This window comes from Onychomys torridus, chromosome 8 (genome assembly GCF_903995425.1).
Source record: "Onychomys torridus chromosome 8, mOncTor1.1, whole genome shotgun sequence".
Lineage (NCBI taxonomy): Eukaryota > Metazoa > Chordata > Mammalia > Rodentia > Cricetidae > Onychomys > Onychomys torridus.
The window spans coordinates 85303425-85318804 of record NC_050450.1 but is presented as its reverse complement, the minus strand read 5'-3'; the positions used below and the strand labels follow the sequence as shown (position 1 = coordinate 85318804).

At 46.1% G+C, this 15380-nt stretch overlaps 1 protein-coding gene and 1 long non-coding RNA gene across 2 annotated transcripts in view; one reads left to right on the top strand and one right to left on the bottom strand.

Annotated features, from left to right (window-relative positions):
* Positions 1-3954: 3954 nt before the first annotated feature.
* On the bottom strand, positions 3955-5576 carry LOC118588913. The gene is made up of 2 exons (XR_004945626.1): positions 4672-5576; positions 3955-4371 (listed from the first exon to the last, which is right to left on the bottom strand). It is a non-coding gene; the product is annotated as an uncharacterized LOC118588913 (long non-coding RNA).
* The window catches only part of Kpnb1 (karyopherin subunit beta 1), a 30319-nt gene continuing 19920 nt past the window's right edge, over positions 4982-15380 (top strand). Inside the window, exons 1-6 of the mRNA XM_036195581.1 lie at positions 4982-5381; positions 5477-5535; positions 7639-7821; positions 11655-11855; positions 12888-13040; positions 14834-14893. Coding sequence (XP_036051474.1) covers positions 5342-5381; positions 5477-5535; positions 7639-7821; positions 11655-11855; positions 12888-13040; positions 14834-14893 — 696 coding nt within the window. The 5' untranslated portion in view covers positions 4982-5341. The remainder of the gene's footprint in view (positions 5382-5476; positions 5536-7638; positions 7822-11654; positions 11856-12887; positions 13041-14833; positions 14894-15380) is intronic.

The window sequence follows — 15380 nt, the reverse complement described above, 5'->3', positions numbered from 1 at the left end:
TCATCCACTGGGGCAAGTTGTGGGTCCCGTCTGTCTGTCTGTCTGTCTGTAACTCTCTCATCACACTCTCCTTGTGTGTGTCTAGGACTATCATGTGTGTGAATCTGGGTGTCATGCACAGTATACACGTGTAGACAAAGGACAGTCTGGACCTAGCCTCCCAGCTAGTTTGAGATAGTCTCTATGTTGTCATGAGTCATTGTTGTCCTCATCGTGTGTCCATGTACCCCAATCTTCTCCACCTCTCATGTCCCCATAGGAGCCCTAGGGTTACAGACACTTGTGCTATGCTTCTGGCTTGTACTGGGTTATGGAGATCTGAACTGCAAGGGCTTTTATGCACTGAGCCTTCCCATATTGTACTTAAAATGTCCCGAGGCTTGGGGGTAATCAATTAATGTAGTTGAATGTACCAATTAAGGGTGCAATATTGACGATGGAGAGGGACAAGGAAAGGAGTCTCGGGAGTGTGGGAGGTACCTTGATCCCCGTTCCTATGGGCTAAGGTGAATGATAGAAAGGAGAACACAGCTAAGTCATAAAGCACCTCTGAGATATCAGTCACTTTTGATGCATCACATGCTGCATGTTAATTATGTGTTTTATCCACTGAGCACAATGAAAACCTACTATATGCCAGGCACTACTTTAAACAATGAGACACATGATCTTGGCCATGTAAAACTTGTCATTTAGAGGGGGTAGCAGAGGCTAAATGATCTTTACGTAGCAAGAGGTGTGCTGAAGGATAGGGCCTGTCCCCAAGCCTACCTGGGTCCTACATAATAGCACATGCCCATTACTCTGTAACTAGGAGAACCAAGGCCAGCCAGGCAACAAAATGAAACCCTATCTTGAAAGACCAAGGGCTGGAGATGTAGTTCAGTGGTTGAATCACAGTATCTGGAGCCTACATGAGACAATGTAGTCAGGACCAGTGTCACTTGACATCTGGAACAAGGAGTAACAGGAAGGAACTCACCAGGTGGTAATCAAAGAGATGCAGCAAAAATTAAAGTTCTGAGGCTACAAATTAAGGCTCACTTGAGAAATGGTATAGTGAGCAAAAGCAAGAGGTAGGGCTAGGGAAGTGCTTTGTGTTTTTCTTTGAAGTGTCTATTCCATGTGAATGGTGTTTTGTCTGCATGTGATGTACGTGCACCATGTGTGTGCCCATAACCAAGGAGGCCAGAAGAGGGTGTTGGATGCCCCTAGAACCAGAGTCACAAAGATTATGAGCTGCCATGTGGGTGCTGGGAATTGAATCCAAGTCCTCTGGAAGAGAAGTCAGTGCTCTTAATCACTAAGCCTTTTCTCCAGCTCTTGGAGAAGTGTTTTGTTCTTTTTTTTTTTTTTTAAACAAGATTTACTCATTATGTATACAGCATGTATGACTGCAGGCCAGAAGAGGGCGCCAGCTCTTATTACAGATGGTTGTGAGCCACCATGTGGGTGCTGGGAATTGAACTCAGGACCTCTGGAAGAGCAGTCGGTGCTCTTAACCTCTGAGCCGTCTTCCCAGCCCCGTGTTTTGTTCTTAAAGTCAAGTTTCTCTGCTTCTGAGAACTAAAGATGGAAGAGCAGCCCTGCCTTGCTTTTCTGTGAATGCTCCCAAGGTCCTAAATTTCTTGGGAGAAGTGTCCCATGGAAACAGTGTAGTCTAGACAGGTAGGCAGTCCTTGGATATCCTTTCTCAGCACCAGTGAAACTGACAGTGAACTCTGCCGCTCAGAAACCTTGCTGGGGCTCCTGGAGGACAGGGTGGGAAGCAGCAGCTCTTTCACTGGAGAGTCCAGTGTTTGGAACTACAAGTGCTGGAGCTTCTTCTGCAGAAGCTTCTGTCCAGGGACTTGCCAGAGGAGCAGAATTCTCCATTTCAGATACCAAAATGTTGGCAGTGTTCAGACCAATCAGGAGCAGGAGAGATTGCTCAGTGAATGCACTTGCAGTTCTTGCAGAGGACCGAAGCTCACTTCCCAGAACCCACATGGTGGCTCACATACATCTGTAACTCCAGTTCCAAGCAATCCAACACTCTTCTGACCCCTGTGGCATGAGGCATGCACATGATGTACAATACACACATGCAGGAAAAAAAACACGCACAAAAATATAAAAGACAAAACCAAACCAAACCCCTGAGAACCAGCACTTTTCAGAATGTCTTCTCTTTTCCATGTTGGGACAGAACCGGCTTTATGTATGCTCAGCAAGTGCTTGCTGCCTACTAAGCTTCATCACCAGCCCTCTTAACCCCATTTTACAGGAGGAAAGTACACCTCGCAAGCCAAGAAGAGGGAGACCTGGGAACATGAACTCAAGCAGGCATTTCTGATGACTGCTTAACACTTAATGCTGAGATTACAAGCATAGAGCACTATACCCAGTTTATGCAGAGCTGGGGATCAAACCCTGGGCTCTGTTCATGCTAGTACAATGGTTAATCTTGGTTTTCAAATTGATTGGCTTGGTCAATGAAGAGACTCATCCTCTGGACAGGTGTGTGATGTCATTTCCTGGCCGGATTAACAGGTGATGGGGCAGTCTCCCCTAGAGTGAACAGATTTTTCAGAGGTAGCCATAAAGGTAAAGCAGGTCTGGTTTTGTCTGCCAGCCTTCAAGCTCTGCTGGGCAGTGTATCTACCAGGCCAACATGGATTGAAGGTGACCACCTATCCAGGAATCCTCCAGGCCATCGGCACCAGATTGAGACTGTTAAGACACCCAGGCCTGTGGACTGAAAAGCAACCAGGAATACTAATGCACTAAGCAAACCCTCTACCGAACGATCTACATTACATCCCCAGCTTCTTCATCACTGATTTAAAGTAATACACACAAACAGCCCTTCTAGCTGATAGACCAAGAAGTCGGGGTCAGGGAGCTGGTAAGCCAGAGGAAACCAACTAGTTAAAAGATGGTATGAGGAATGAGGGACCTACACTTCTTGCTGCAAAACTGTAAATTCCTGGACCATAAAAAGACTGATTTTGGGGGCTGGAGAGATGACTTAGTGGTTAAGAGCATTGGCTGCTCTTCCAGAGAGGTCCTGAGTTCAATTCCCGACAACCATCTGTAATGGAATCAGATTCCTTATTCTGGTGTATATATAAAATACATGAATAAATAAATCTTTAAAAAAAGAGGGGCCGACTTCTGTCTTAAGAATCAAAGTTAAGGAGTTGTGCAAGGGGTGTGTAGGTGTGTTCACAGACTTGCACAGTAAAGAGAGGGCAGCAGGGGTAATCCCAGCACTCAGGACTCTGAGGAAGGCAGATTATGGAAATACTGAAACCAGCTTGAGCTACATACTGAATACAGTGAATCTTGGACCCCATCTCAGAGGACAAACAAACAAACAAAAAAAACAAAACAACCCTCCCCATCCAAATAAACCCACCACCAACAAAAACAAGAAATCCGGTGAATTCAAATGAAAACAGTACAATGAAACTCATTCTCTGGCCAAACGTGGTGATGTATGCCTTTAATCCTTGCATTTAGAGGGTAAAAGCAGGTGGCTCTGATTCAAGAACGGACTGGTCCAACCTAGATGGAGCTGCATGAGGCTGTCTTTAGAAAACAAAAACAGAAACCCACACCAACACCATACTTGAATGCTACCTAAAAAAAATTTTCTTAAAATCAAGGTTAGGGTGAACGTAATCAGAACATATCATATACATTTATGAAGCAGTCAAAAAAACAAGTTGAAGAATACAACAAAGAAATTACAGGTTAGCTGGCTAAGACGGTCTGTCCTTCCAGAAAACACTAAAACCTTCTGCGTTTTCCAAATGTGGCTAGTTTACGCAATTTCTTCACATGTTAAAACTAGGTAGTAAAATCTACATGCCATTCATTAATCCCGGGCCCATCTGCTCTGGACCCGACTTGCAGACCAGGTACCCAAGTGGGGAGAAGAGAGTATCGAGCAGATAGTTATACATCAGCTTTTTTTTTTTAAATCTCAGACTGTAGCTCAGGCTGCCTCGGCCTTGGAGATACTGAGATTGTAGGTGTGTCGCCATGCCTACACATGGTCTTGATATCCTTCTATACACATCTTTTAGGCTTAAGTTTGAGCACCAATGGTTTAAGGTAGCTGTTAAATTGACTGGTCTAAGGACGCGCCTCCGTGAAACTTTTGTAACCGCAGAGGTCCGGACAGGGACTCCAAGGGCAATGAAGCACGCCCGAACCCAGCTCTGATCGAGTCCTCCACCGGCTGTGTGACCTTGGACACGCTCCGCGCTCTCTCTGGGCTTCAGTTTCCAAATCCGCACGTCGGAAGGTGAACCACGTGGTCCTCACGGTCCGGCTCCAGCCGAGAGCCTGGCGGACGGCAGGCCTCGCTGTAACAGCAGCTTCCTGTGGGCGCGGCACAGGACTTTAACGGTCCCCCCTCCCCGTCCCCTCCCGGGCCCGCGAAACCCTCACTTTTCACACCCCCGCGAGTGACCGCGCCACGCAGAGCCCGGTCCGCTCGGCTCGGGCGCAGCCCCGCCCCTGCCCGGAGGCGTCCCGGCGTGCCCCGCGCTCGAATCTTAGGAGTCCGGCCGACTCCCGCCTTTACGCCCCGCGACCCCGAACTCCTCTCCCCAGTTCTGCCGGCGCCCCATCCTATCAACGTCCAGTATCCTAGCCAATAGGGCGCGCTCCGAGCCTTACCTTCCGCCCGCCCTCCTCCCCGCGCACAGCCGGTGTGAGCCCGAAGGCCTTTACCAGGCCGGCCCAATCGGAGGCCGGCTCTTACCTGCCCCACCCCAATGTTCCTCCCCTCGGCCAATGAGCGCTCCCCATTCCGCTGCCCGCCCAGCCAACCGGGCCTTGAAGCCCGCGGGCGAATAGGCGCGCGGCGGCCCTTCAACGTTAACCTTCTGGCCAATTGGCGAGTCTGCGTAGCCGCGGCAGCAGCCAATCATCGCGCAGCGCGGTGCCGCCGCGGAGAGGTCCGGCAAGAATATCCCTCCGCCTCCCTCCCTCAATCCCTCTCCCTTCTAGCGATCCGCCTCTCACTTACTGCCGCCCTTCCTTCTTTCTCCCTCCGCCGCCTGAGCACCAGCCGCGCTCTGAGCTGCCCCCGGGGTCCCTCCCCCGCCGCCAGAAGAGCAGCTGCCGCCGCCTAGCGCATTAGGAGGGCGGAAGGAAGGAGAGAGGGGAGGAAGGGGCGACAGAGCGCCTGCCCAGAGGCAGCCGGTGAATGGGCTTGTGGTGACCCCCGCCCCCTACCCCACCCTCCCTTCCCACCCGACCCCCAACCCCCATCCCCAGTTGGAGCCGCCGCCCGAGAGGCCGGGCCGTCGTCTTCGGAAGAGTCCCCGCCGCCGTCACCTCCGCCATGGAGCTGATCACCATTCTCGAGAAGACCGTGTCTCCGGGTAGGACTCGGGGCCGGGGGTCGGGCTGAGGTGATTGGGGTGGGGGAGGGGGTGGCCCCTCTGACCCCGCTCCCTCTCCCCATTCCTCCCCCCAGATCGGCTGGAGCTGGAAGCGGCGCAGAAGTTCCTGGAGCGTGCGGCCGTAGAGAACCTGGTGCGTGCTGCCCCGCCGCGCCCCATCCCGCCGCGTCCCCATCCCTGCGTGCGGGCCTTCCCGCCCTCCCGGAGGCCCAGGCCTCAGGAACCCACCCCGCCCCATCTCGTCCCCCTTCCCCCCCGCCCGGTCCAACCTAACCCCGCCATCGGGAAGCCGGTGGGTGTGTCCCGCCCCGGGCCCTGCGTCTGTCCAATGGCGAGGCGCGCCGGGGTGATTGCTGTCCAATCGCCGTGCGGCCTGAGGGCGGCGGTGCAGCGGGAGGGAGAAAGAGGGAGGGAAGGGAAGTTAGGTTGCATGGCGCTGCGTGTTCAGCAAGGGTGGGGGTTGGGGAGCCGGGCCTAGGGGCCATGTGGAAGCTCTGCGCCCTGCTGCCTGCCTTCTACTGGCTGGGGCCGGCTTTTCCTTCCTGTCCCATGGCTCTTGTGGCTGTCTGCACCTACTTCCTAGAGCCCTACCCTTTCCCAGCTCCCTTGGTCTGTGCTCATGGCCACGCCTGGCACCCGACCACCCCTGAACCCACTGCCACTATTTTTTCCTTTTCATGCCCTGTATCCCTCCCCTGAGCTAAGGGTGCATGTGTGTTATGTTTGAGCTTGGAGCATTAGGGACCTCATCCTTAGGGATCTGTATCCTGACCAGAGTCTGAAGCTTGTTCCTGAGATTGGGCCTTATTCCTTGAAGAAATCACAGAGGTGTAAACCCGTTTTTCATATTTACCGATTTAGGAAGTACATTAAAAAAAAAAAAAAAAAAGTCTGACCTTTGTGTGGGAAAATGGGGGATGATTGAAATAGTCCGGTGCCAGACCGTTTCTCTTTCGTATCCCTCTTTTAGGGAGTAGATAACAGGGAAGGGTGGATGGTTTTGAAAGTCTCTTAAAGGTAGTAAGTTAAAAACAACAACAACACTGTAACCAAATGTAGTCCTTTGTGATAGCTTGGGAAAACAGTAACATCCATAAAGTGACAACCCATTGGTACAAACTGCTTTTCTTTTTGGTACTTAGGTAAGGAACTTTATATTAGCCTTTTATCTCATCCCCTTTCAAGCATTTGCTTGTTAGTGTAGACTGACAGTTCCACTCGTATATTATTTTGCTGATTTGCAAGGAGATCCTTTACCTTATTCCTCACACTCTTCAGTGGTACATAATAAACCTTGGGAGTTACCTCCTGTGTTTTTAGAGCTTGCTAGTAGTGAGGAAATAGTCTACTTTTGGCTTCTTTAACTTCTTGTTTAGGCAGGTTCATATATGCCCCCCCCCCATCGTGTGTGTGTGTGTGTGTGTGTGTGTGTGTGTGTGTGTGTATGCATGCTGGAATGTGTTAAAAGTGTTAGAGTAGCTTTTGGGCCTCTTAAACCGTAGGTATTTGGATGATTCACTCTTAATCCAAAATAAGAGGGCTTTTGGTATGTGTTGCTATTAAACAAAATGATTTTTCTTGAGACAACTTGTCATTTTTTTTTAATTTTCATTTTCTCCCCATTCTGAATATTACTTTTACTTATATCCCTTCTGCTGAACACTCAGAACTAGACTGCAGAGGACTAGGCCCTTAAGTCAGTTTTAGATTTAAGTATATTTCTATTAAAAAAGATCACTTGTACAAGAGCAGAAAGCTGCCCTGAGTTGTTACTTTTGGACAAGATTTAAATTTTTCAAAGTTTACACCAATTTTCTCCCTTGTCCTATCATTCAGTAAATTGGCAGTATTTTTGGGCCTTCTTATAGGTGCATGGGGAAACGTATCTAGAATAACCCACTGTCAGGTTTGCTTTAATTCTGGGAAGCTGTCAGAAAATTGTGCAAAGGATGATCTTTGTAGGAAGATCCAGTCAATTTGTCTAGTAAGTAATGCTTACTTTGAAGTGGGGTCTTGTTACATTGCTTAGTTTGTTTTTGGCCTTAAAGAGATTTGAGCCCAAGGAAAGCTCTTGAGTGTTGAATCTAGGCAGGTACCACTTCAAATAGATATTTCCCAGTTTCCTGGGAGGTTTTGATTTGATCTAAATTTCTTTGGTGTGTGCCTCAGTAATTTAGTCCTCTACGAGGAAGTTGGAATTTCTGAGATACTCAGAACCACATTTTTTTCTCAACAGCCCACGTTCCTAGTGGAACTGTCCAGAGTGCTGGCAAATCCAGGAAACAGTCAAGTTGCCAGAGTTGCCGCTGGTCTACAAATCAAGAACTCTTTGACATCGAAAGATCCAGATATCAAGGCACAGTATCAGCAGAGGTGGCTTGCTATTGATGCTAATGCTCGACGGGAAGTCAAGAACTATGTAAGTGACTGTAATATAGCCTAAGGAATGGTGTTGTCAGATCTTGGTCATTTGCATGGCTTAGAACTTGACAGTAATATGTTTCTGAGACCTAAACTTAACCTGAAGGTAGAAATTTCGTTTCATTAAAAGCTCTCAATGTGGCGAAAGGTATTTGGCGATAGGTTGGGTTCAGCTGACTAAAGTAACCTGCAGCAGTTTGTTAGAATTGGAGAAATGCAAGCCGGGTGATGATGGTGCACACCTTTAATCCCAGCACTCAGGAGGCAGAGGCAGGTGGATCTCTGAGTTCGAAGCCAACCTGGTCTACAGAGCGAGATCCAGGACAGGCACCAAAACTACACAGAGAAACCCTGTCTTGAAAAAACAAAACAAACAAAGAATTGGAGAAATGCAGGCTTTGGTGCTATATATCATCTCCACCTAAGAAATTTCACTAAATGTCTCTGTGGGAGTTTAGCTCAGTGATAGGTACTCCTAGTATCTACAAAGCCTCCGGTTCTCTTCTTAGCACCACATAAGAGACTGAAGTATTTTATGTATTAGGATCTCTGGAATGAAGCTGGGAATTCTTTTCATACAGTCTTAATGTAGTCTAGGCTAGCATCAAATTCCTGGTCTTCCTGTCTTCACTTCTGAAGTCCTAGGATTGTAGGTCTGTGTCACCACACTGCACTCTTGATAATTTGTGTGTGTGTGTGTGTGTGTGTGAGAGAGAGAGAGAGAGAGAGACAGAGACAGAGACAGAGAAAGACAAAGACAGACAAGGTATTAAGTAATCCATCTGGGTTTGAGTTTACAATATTGTAAAAGGGGTGTTAGGTACTCTTACCTTCATACTTTTACCCTGAATACTGGGGTAAAGGTAATGCCACCATGCCTGGATTTTCAGAGATATTTTAAAATATTTTCATTTTTATTTATGTGTGTTTGTTTATGTTTGGGTGCCTTTGGAAGCCAGAAGAGGGTGTCAGGCCCCTGGAACTGGAGTTATTTACCATTGTGAGCCATCAGGCAAGGGTGCTGGGAACTGAATTCTCAGGTCCTTTAGCAGAGCAGAAAGTGTTGCCAACTGCCGAGCTATCTCTCCAGCAGTCAGGCAACTCCTGTTGAGCTTCAGTGCCTAGTTCCTGTCATGATACTGTGTAAAGGTAATTTTGAGTCTTTCAAATGTAAAGAGTTTGCAAATGGGAGTATGGCATTAACGGTACATTTATTTATTTTATTAATTTATTTTGGGTCTCACTAGACCAGGCTGGCCCCAAACTCACAGTCTACCTGCCTCTGCTTCCTGAATGCTGGGATCTAAGGTGTGTGCCACCACGTTGGCCCTATTATTGGTTCTTTTATGTACCAGATTATGAAAAACCTGAGATCGCAACACTGTGGTTCAGAGGATGGATTTTCAGGAAAATAGAGTCTTTTCTGTTTTGTATCATGGCATTTTTGTAAGGTTTGCTGTTGTTGTTGAATTAGCCATCTAGCTAAAGCCTAGGATTCAAACACATAGGCAGGTTTGTCTTCTTTGCTTTTAATTAATAAGGTTATTTAGTGGCCTGCATTACATGGATAAGGGCCAAAGGAAGCTGGGTAAATTAAACAGCTGTGTAATCATAATTTGTTCTGGGCATTTAAGGTAGAAACGAGAAATTTCTGTGTACTTTTGCAGGTTTAGATTGTGGACGTAGTAATTGCTGGATTTCGATGCCAGCTTTAGGCAAATTTGTATTCTTTGAGGCTGATGATTCTCCAGCAGTGACCCTCCTTCTCCATCAGTGATGCTTTCTAGTGCCTGTCACTTGACATGCAAGTTAGGAAAGCAACTTACTTTGACTCTTCCTTGGAGTATATAAAGCTGTTTCTATCCAAATTGTTCCTTCTTGGGAATGGCACTTTTCTAAAGTGTTGTTTTTAGACAGGGTCTCACTATGTGGCCTTAGATGGTCTCAAACTCACTAGGTAGACCAGGCAGAACTCAAATCACCAAGATCCACTTGCCTTTGCTTCCCTAGTGCTGGGATTAAAAGTGTGCACCACTGTGTCTAGCTGTGGTCATTATTTTTGATAATATATGCGTGGGGGTGCACTTCAGTACAAGTGCCTGTGAAGGACAAAGGTGTTGGATCCCTCTGGAGTGGAATTATAGGTGGTTGTGAGCTGTTTGATGTAGCAGCCAAGCTTGAGTCCTCTGCAAGTGATATATGCACTCTTAATAGCTGAACTGTTTTTCCAGCCTATATAATAATATTTTAATCCTTTCTTTCTCTTAGCTGTTGGACATAAATGAAATAAATTTTATGACTGAAAAATCTCTTTCACTTTCTTTGTTTTTAAGACAGGGTTTCTGTATGTAACAGTCCAAGTGCTCACTTTGTAGCCCAGGCTGGCCTCAGACTCGCAGAGGTCCTCCTGCCTCTGCCTCCCAAGTGCTGGGGTTACAGGCATGTGCTTTTGGGGCTGGGACTGTCACGCTGTGTTCCTAGACTGACTTCTACCGCGTACCTGGTAGTTCTCTTCCCTCCCCTCCCTGGTGCTGGGCCTCTGCACTAGGCTGGGACTTGAATCAGATTGGGTCATTCCCATTCTGTTCCTGAGTTTACCTCCTTGTTTTTTTTCCTTTGTTTCACTTTGTTTTTTGTGGTTTTGAGAAGAGATCTTGTTGTGTAGCCCAGGCTGGCCTTGGACTCACATTGTTCTTCCCGCCTCAGCCTTCTCGAAGTGCTAAGATTATAGGCATGAGCCTGGGGTCCACCACTTACATCTTTGACATGGTTTTTATTTAAGTGCATTCTGCTCTACTGTTCCTAGAGAGCAAGACTTTCATGTAAGGTCAGAATTATTTGGTACCAGGTGGATCTGTCAGGGTGGAGGCTGGCAAAGATGATACACCATGTTAGAGAAAGAGAATTCCTATTAGCCATAACTGCACAGCAGGCCACTGAGTGACCTGACCCAGTCAGCATAGCTGGCCTGAATATCTGGCAGCTTCTCTTTGTCCTGTTCATGCCAGGAACAGTTAACTGTTTGCCTTTGAGTGGACTGATGATTCTTAGTGAGTTCATGGTCTGAATTAGCTGATCATGGTAATGGTTAACTGTGGGCAAATTGTGGCTTCATTCTTTATCTGAATCTGTGCCATCACCCTGTATAAATGCTGTGCAGCTGCCATTTCCAATGAGACATGCTTAGTGACAAGCGGATCTCCATTTGGCATCACCGAATACTTCTTGGTGATGGTTAAGAACAGTGTTTTGTTTCTTAGACATACAGAACTTAATCCTCTGAAAGTGCAAGTTATATAATGGTTGAGTCTTAGATTTTTGGTAACATTTAAATGAAGGTTTCACACAACTCCAAACCTTTTTTTTGTAAGTCAGTACTGGGTTATCGGTGACCAGAAATGAGGTTTGTTTATATTATTGAGAAAATCACTTTCTTGAATCAGATTAGGTTAGTATACTGGGAATTATATTCACCTGGGTGCTGCACAGCTACTCATTCCACAGCCCCACCTTACTGTTCACACAAGAAGTCAGTGTCCATAGTCTTACAACCAAGTGCCCAGAAAATGTATTTTGTCCCCATTGCTCCTGCCTTCCTTTTTCAATGCTTCTTCTCACTCTTGAGTTTGACATTGATTTTGAAATGAAATGTGAGTTAGGTAGAAGTTCATTTGGCTGTAGGTTTTACTTTTACCTTCTGGATACCCATGTTGATACTTAAGTGAGGTGAACAAAAATCAGACACATGATGAAGTGGGTGGTGATGGGTAAAAGATGCTCAAAGAATGTTACAAATTGATATTCTGTTCTGTCATCCCCCTACCCTCCCAGGTTTTACAGACTTTGGGCACAGAAACTTACCGGCCTAGTTCTGCTTCACAATGTGTGGCTGGTATTGCTTGTGCAGAGATCCCAGTGAACCAGTGGCCGGAACTCATTCCTCAGCTGGTAGCCAACGTTACAAACCCCAACAGCACAGAGCACATGAAAGAGTCCACATTGGAAGCTATTGGTTACATTTGCCAAGATATAGTAAGTACTTGCCTACTCTTTCTAATTTATGTACTTTGATTCTTTTGGCTGTCACGTGAGTGGGACTGGGACTCTCAGATGGAAAGACGAACCTGCTGTAGTGCTTTAAAGATGGGAATACTTACTTTGGACCTGTAGTCTCAAATTACCAATCATGCTTTGAAGTAAGAAACTTGAGGTCATGAACTCAGAATGGGGATGTTGGGGTATAGTTAAGTGGTAGAGTGCCTAGCATTCATGAGACCCTTAGGTATGATCTCTAGCACAAAAATAAAAAGAACAAACTCAGAGTGGAGATGCGTATGAGATGCTTTGGGTTTTTTGTTGTTTTGAGATAGTCTCTTATATTGCAGCCTGACCTTGAACTCCCTTTCTGCCTCCATTTATCAAGTGCTGGCTCAGGGTTCTTGGGGTACTGTGAATGTTCCAGCACCTAGAGCTGAGGACTGAACCCAGAGCCTTGTACTTGCTAGGCAAGTGCTCTACATTTGAGCTAAATCCCCAACCCCTCCAGTGCCTTTTTATTTACTGCCTGTAAGTCAGTATTCTCAATTGCTGTAGTTGATTTATATAACCACAGAAGTCCTAGATGCAGTCTTCCCTGGACCCTTGCTGGTGAGGACTGTTACTCCTTGGTATCTGTTCAGCTTTGAGTTATTACGTGGCCCATAACATTTGATCTGAACTTAGACATCCTTAGATGTTATACCCAGGTTCTTGACTGTTCTGAAGCTTTATTTTGTTGGGCACAGGTGGGAAAAGCCCCAAGACTGCTGCCATCTCTGTGTATACATAAGGGAGACAAGCCAGTGCTTCCTGTGTCCAGAAATGTGTTCAGAAGTCAGGGATAATGAGTTTGATTCAGTTTAGTTTTGTACCATTCTGGGGGATATTTTGCGGGTAATTTGCAGAACTGTCCCAAATGGAAATGTGTGAGAAATGGCACTCCCGTAGGTAGATACATAATTAAAAAGATTGCTGATTAGCCACCAGCATGTTGTTATGACCATTGCATTTCTCTGCTTGTTTCAGGACCCAGAGCAGCTACAAGATAAATCCAATGAGATTCTGACTGCCATAATACAGGGGATGAGGAAAGAAGAACCTAGCAATAATGTGAAGCTAGCTGCTACCAACGCACTCCTGAACTCACTGGAGTTCACCAAAGCAAACTTTGACAAAGAGGTGTGTTTTCTGACACATAGATAAGCTGTCAGAGGATGAGGTTGAAGGACTTAAAACATCGCTTGGACTCTTAAGATTAGAAAGTCCTACCTTGTTTAGAAGCGCTCTCTCTCTCCTTTCTAGTGATGTTTCTTGTGAGGTCCTTCCGTGAATATGTAACTTGATGAAATACCAGATCCATCATGGTGACCATTGTTTCGGTGTAAAATCTGTTATCCAGTCTGCTATAGAAGCGTTCTTCACAGTGTTTGAAGTGGCAAGCTAACTGTATACCTAGTGACTGACTCCGTTTCTCCCATCTCCAGCTGCTAGCACCCACAATTCTACTTTCTCTTCTGTGAATTCGATGACTAGATACTGCATATAAATACATGAATGGAATCAGACTGCATTCTCCCTTGTCACATTTGGAGTTACTATCTTTTATTGTGTGTGAGGGGGTGGCACATGTCAGGCAGTCAGAGGACAACTTTAGAATTCCTTTTCTTCTTTCACCAGGGGTTGAGCTCTGGTCATCAGGCCTGACCCACTGAGCCATCTGGCCATCCTATACTTGCCTTTTCGTAGCTACTTTTGTTTGTTTGTTTTTTTAACTTGGCATAGGCATACTGTCTTCAAGACTCGTCCATGCATGACAGTTCTCTTTTTGAGTCTGGGTAAGACTCCTTTGTAGGAGTGTGCTGCATTTGGTGTATGGAGCCATCCTTTTGGCTGCTTCCACCTTCTGGACACTGTGAACGGTGCTGCTGTGAGCATGCGTGTGTGGACGGTTTTGAGACCCGATCTCAGTCTTTTTAGCCTGTAGTCAGAAGTGGGATTACTGAACCATGCGGTCTGAAAGTATTTGGGGGTTCCTGTTGGTTGACACCTTGGCTCAGTTCTTTTCAGTTCTTGGCCTTTGAGTGGAGTAGTGAGGTCTTGGCTACCACAGCGAACTAGTGTGTGTGTGTGTGTGTCTGTGTGTGTGTGTGTGTGTGTGTGTGTGTGTGTGTGTGTGTGTTTACTCTTGTTCTCATGTGAGACAGGGTCCCACTGTGCAGGCCTGACTGGCCTGGAGCTTAGAGAGCCACTTGTCTCTCTAGTGCTGGGATTAAAGGTGTGTACCACCAGGCCTAGCTTCAGAGCTGACTTAATTTTAATTGGTTCAGAAGTGGAATTTTCCTTTTAGGTCACAAGTGATTTAGGAAGGGTAACGATGAAATGAAGTTCACTGTTTTGTTATTCCTTTACCACATTTGATATTAATTTGTCAATTCACAGAAAACAAGTTTTATCTCTGAAATCAAATGTTCTGAATATTGTTAAATTTTATATTTTGTGGAACAAGGTCTCACTATGTAGCCCTAGCTGGCCTAGAACTCATTATAGAACATGCTCGCCTCAAATTCTTAGAGATCCACCTGCCTCTGCCTCTACACATGTAATACTATGCCCTGCTAATCTTAAAATTTACATGTGAGGAATGTGGTTTCCTACATGTAGGGTTTTTTTCTCTCTCTCTTCACTAGCTGTTGTTTAAACCTCATGACCTACATCTTCCTGTCTGCCTTCTCTCTAATACCGTGTTTGGGAAGGTCACCTTGGTAATTAAAAGATTAAAGACCTCCTTAGAGGGAAGGGTCATACTGAAGACACCAGAGGCAAATCGCTTATAGCCTTTATTGCCTCAGGACGGGGTGATAGGTTGTACCAGAGTGTTACAGGGTTTTGACATAGTGACAGATTTTCTTTGTAGTCTTGAAACCTTCCTATGTGGAGTTAATGCATTCCTGATGCTCTTTACCTTTTTGCAGTCCGAACGGCACTTTATCATGCAAGTGGTCTGTGAAGCCACACAGTGTCCAGATACAAGGGTAAGTTTGTTGCTTTCATGAAAATTGTCTCTCCTTGTCTTCCTAGGAAATACTGGCTCTATCATCCAGTTTGAAATTTAGGGAATCAATGTATTAAACTAATCTTATTAATCAAAGTTCTCTACAGTGGGGACTATTTCCCTCTTAAAGGTTGAGAAGGAAGTTTTAATCACCTTTGCTGATTTAGTGCCATGAGTTGTTCCCGTGATTATCTTTATTGTAGACATGGAAATGGCATTGCTGTTGCTGTAATCTAAACTTGAGCCTTGAAGTTAGTGAAAGGAGAATGTTCAGTCTAGTGAGCACTAGTGAGTGTAGCCCTGCTGTGGCTTTTCCGGGGGTTGGTAAAACATGGTGGGGGCAGGATAAGAAGGAGGAGATAGTGAAAATGGAAGGGACAGATTAATTGGGGTCAATGACAGCATTATTCAGGTACCCTTAGTTCATTAACTCTTCCTGTGCAGACTGCTCAGTCACTGAGTAACTG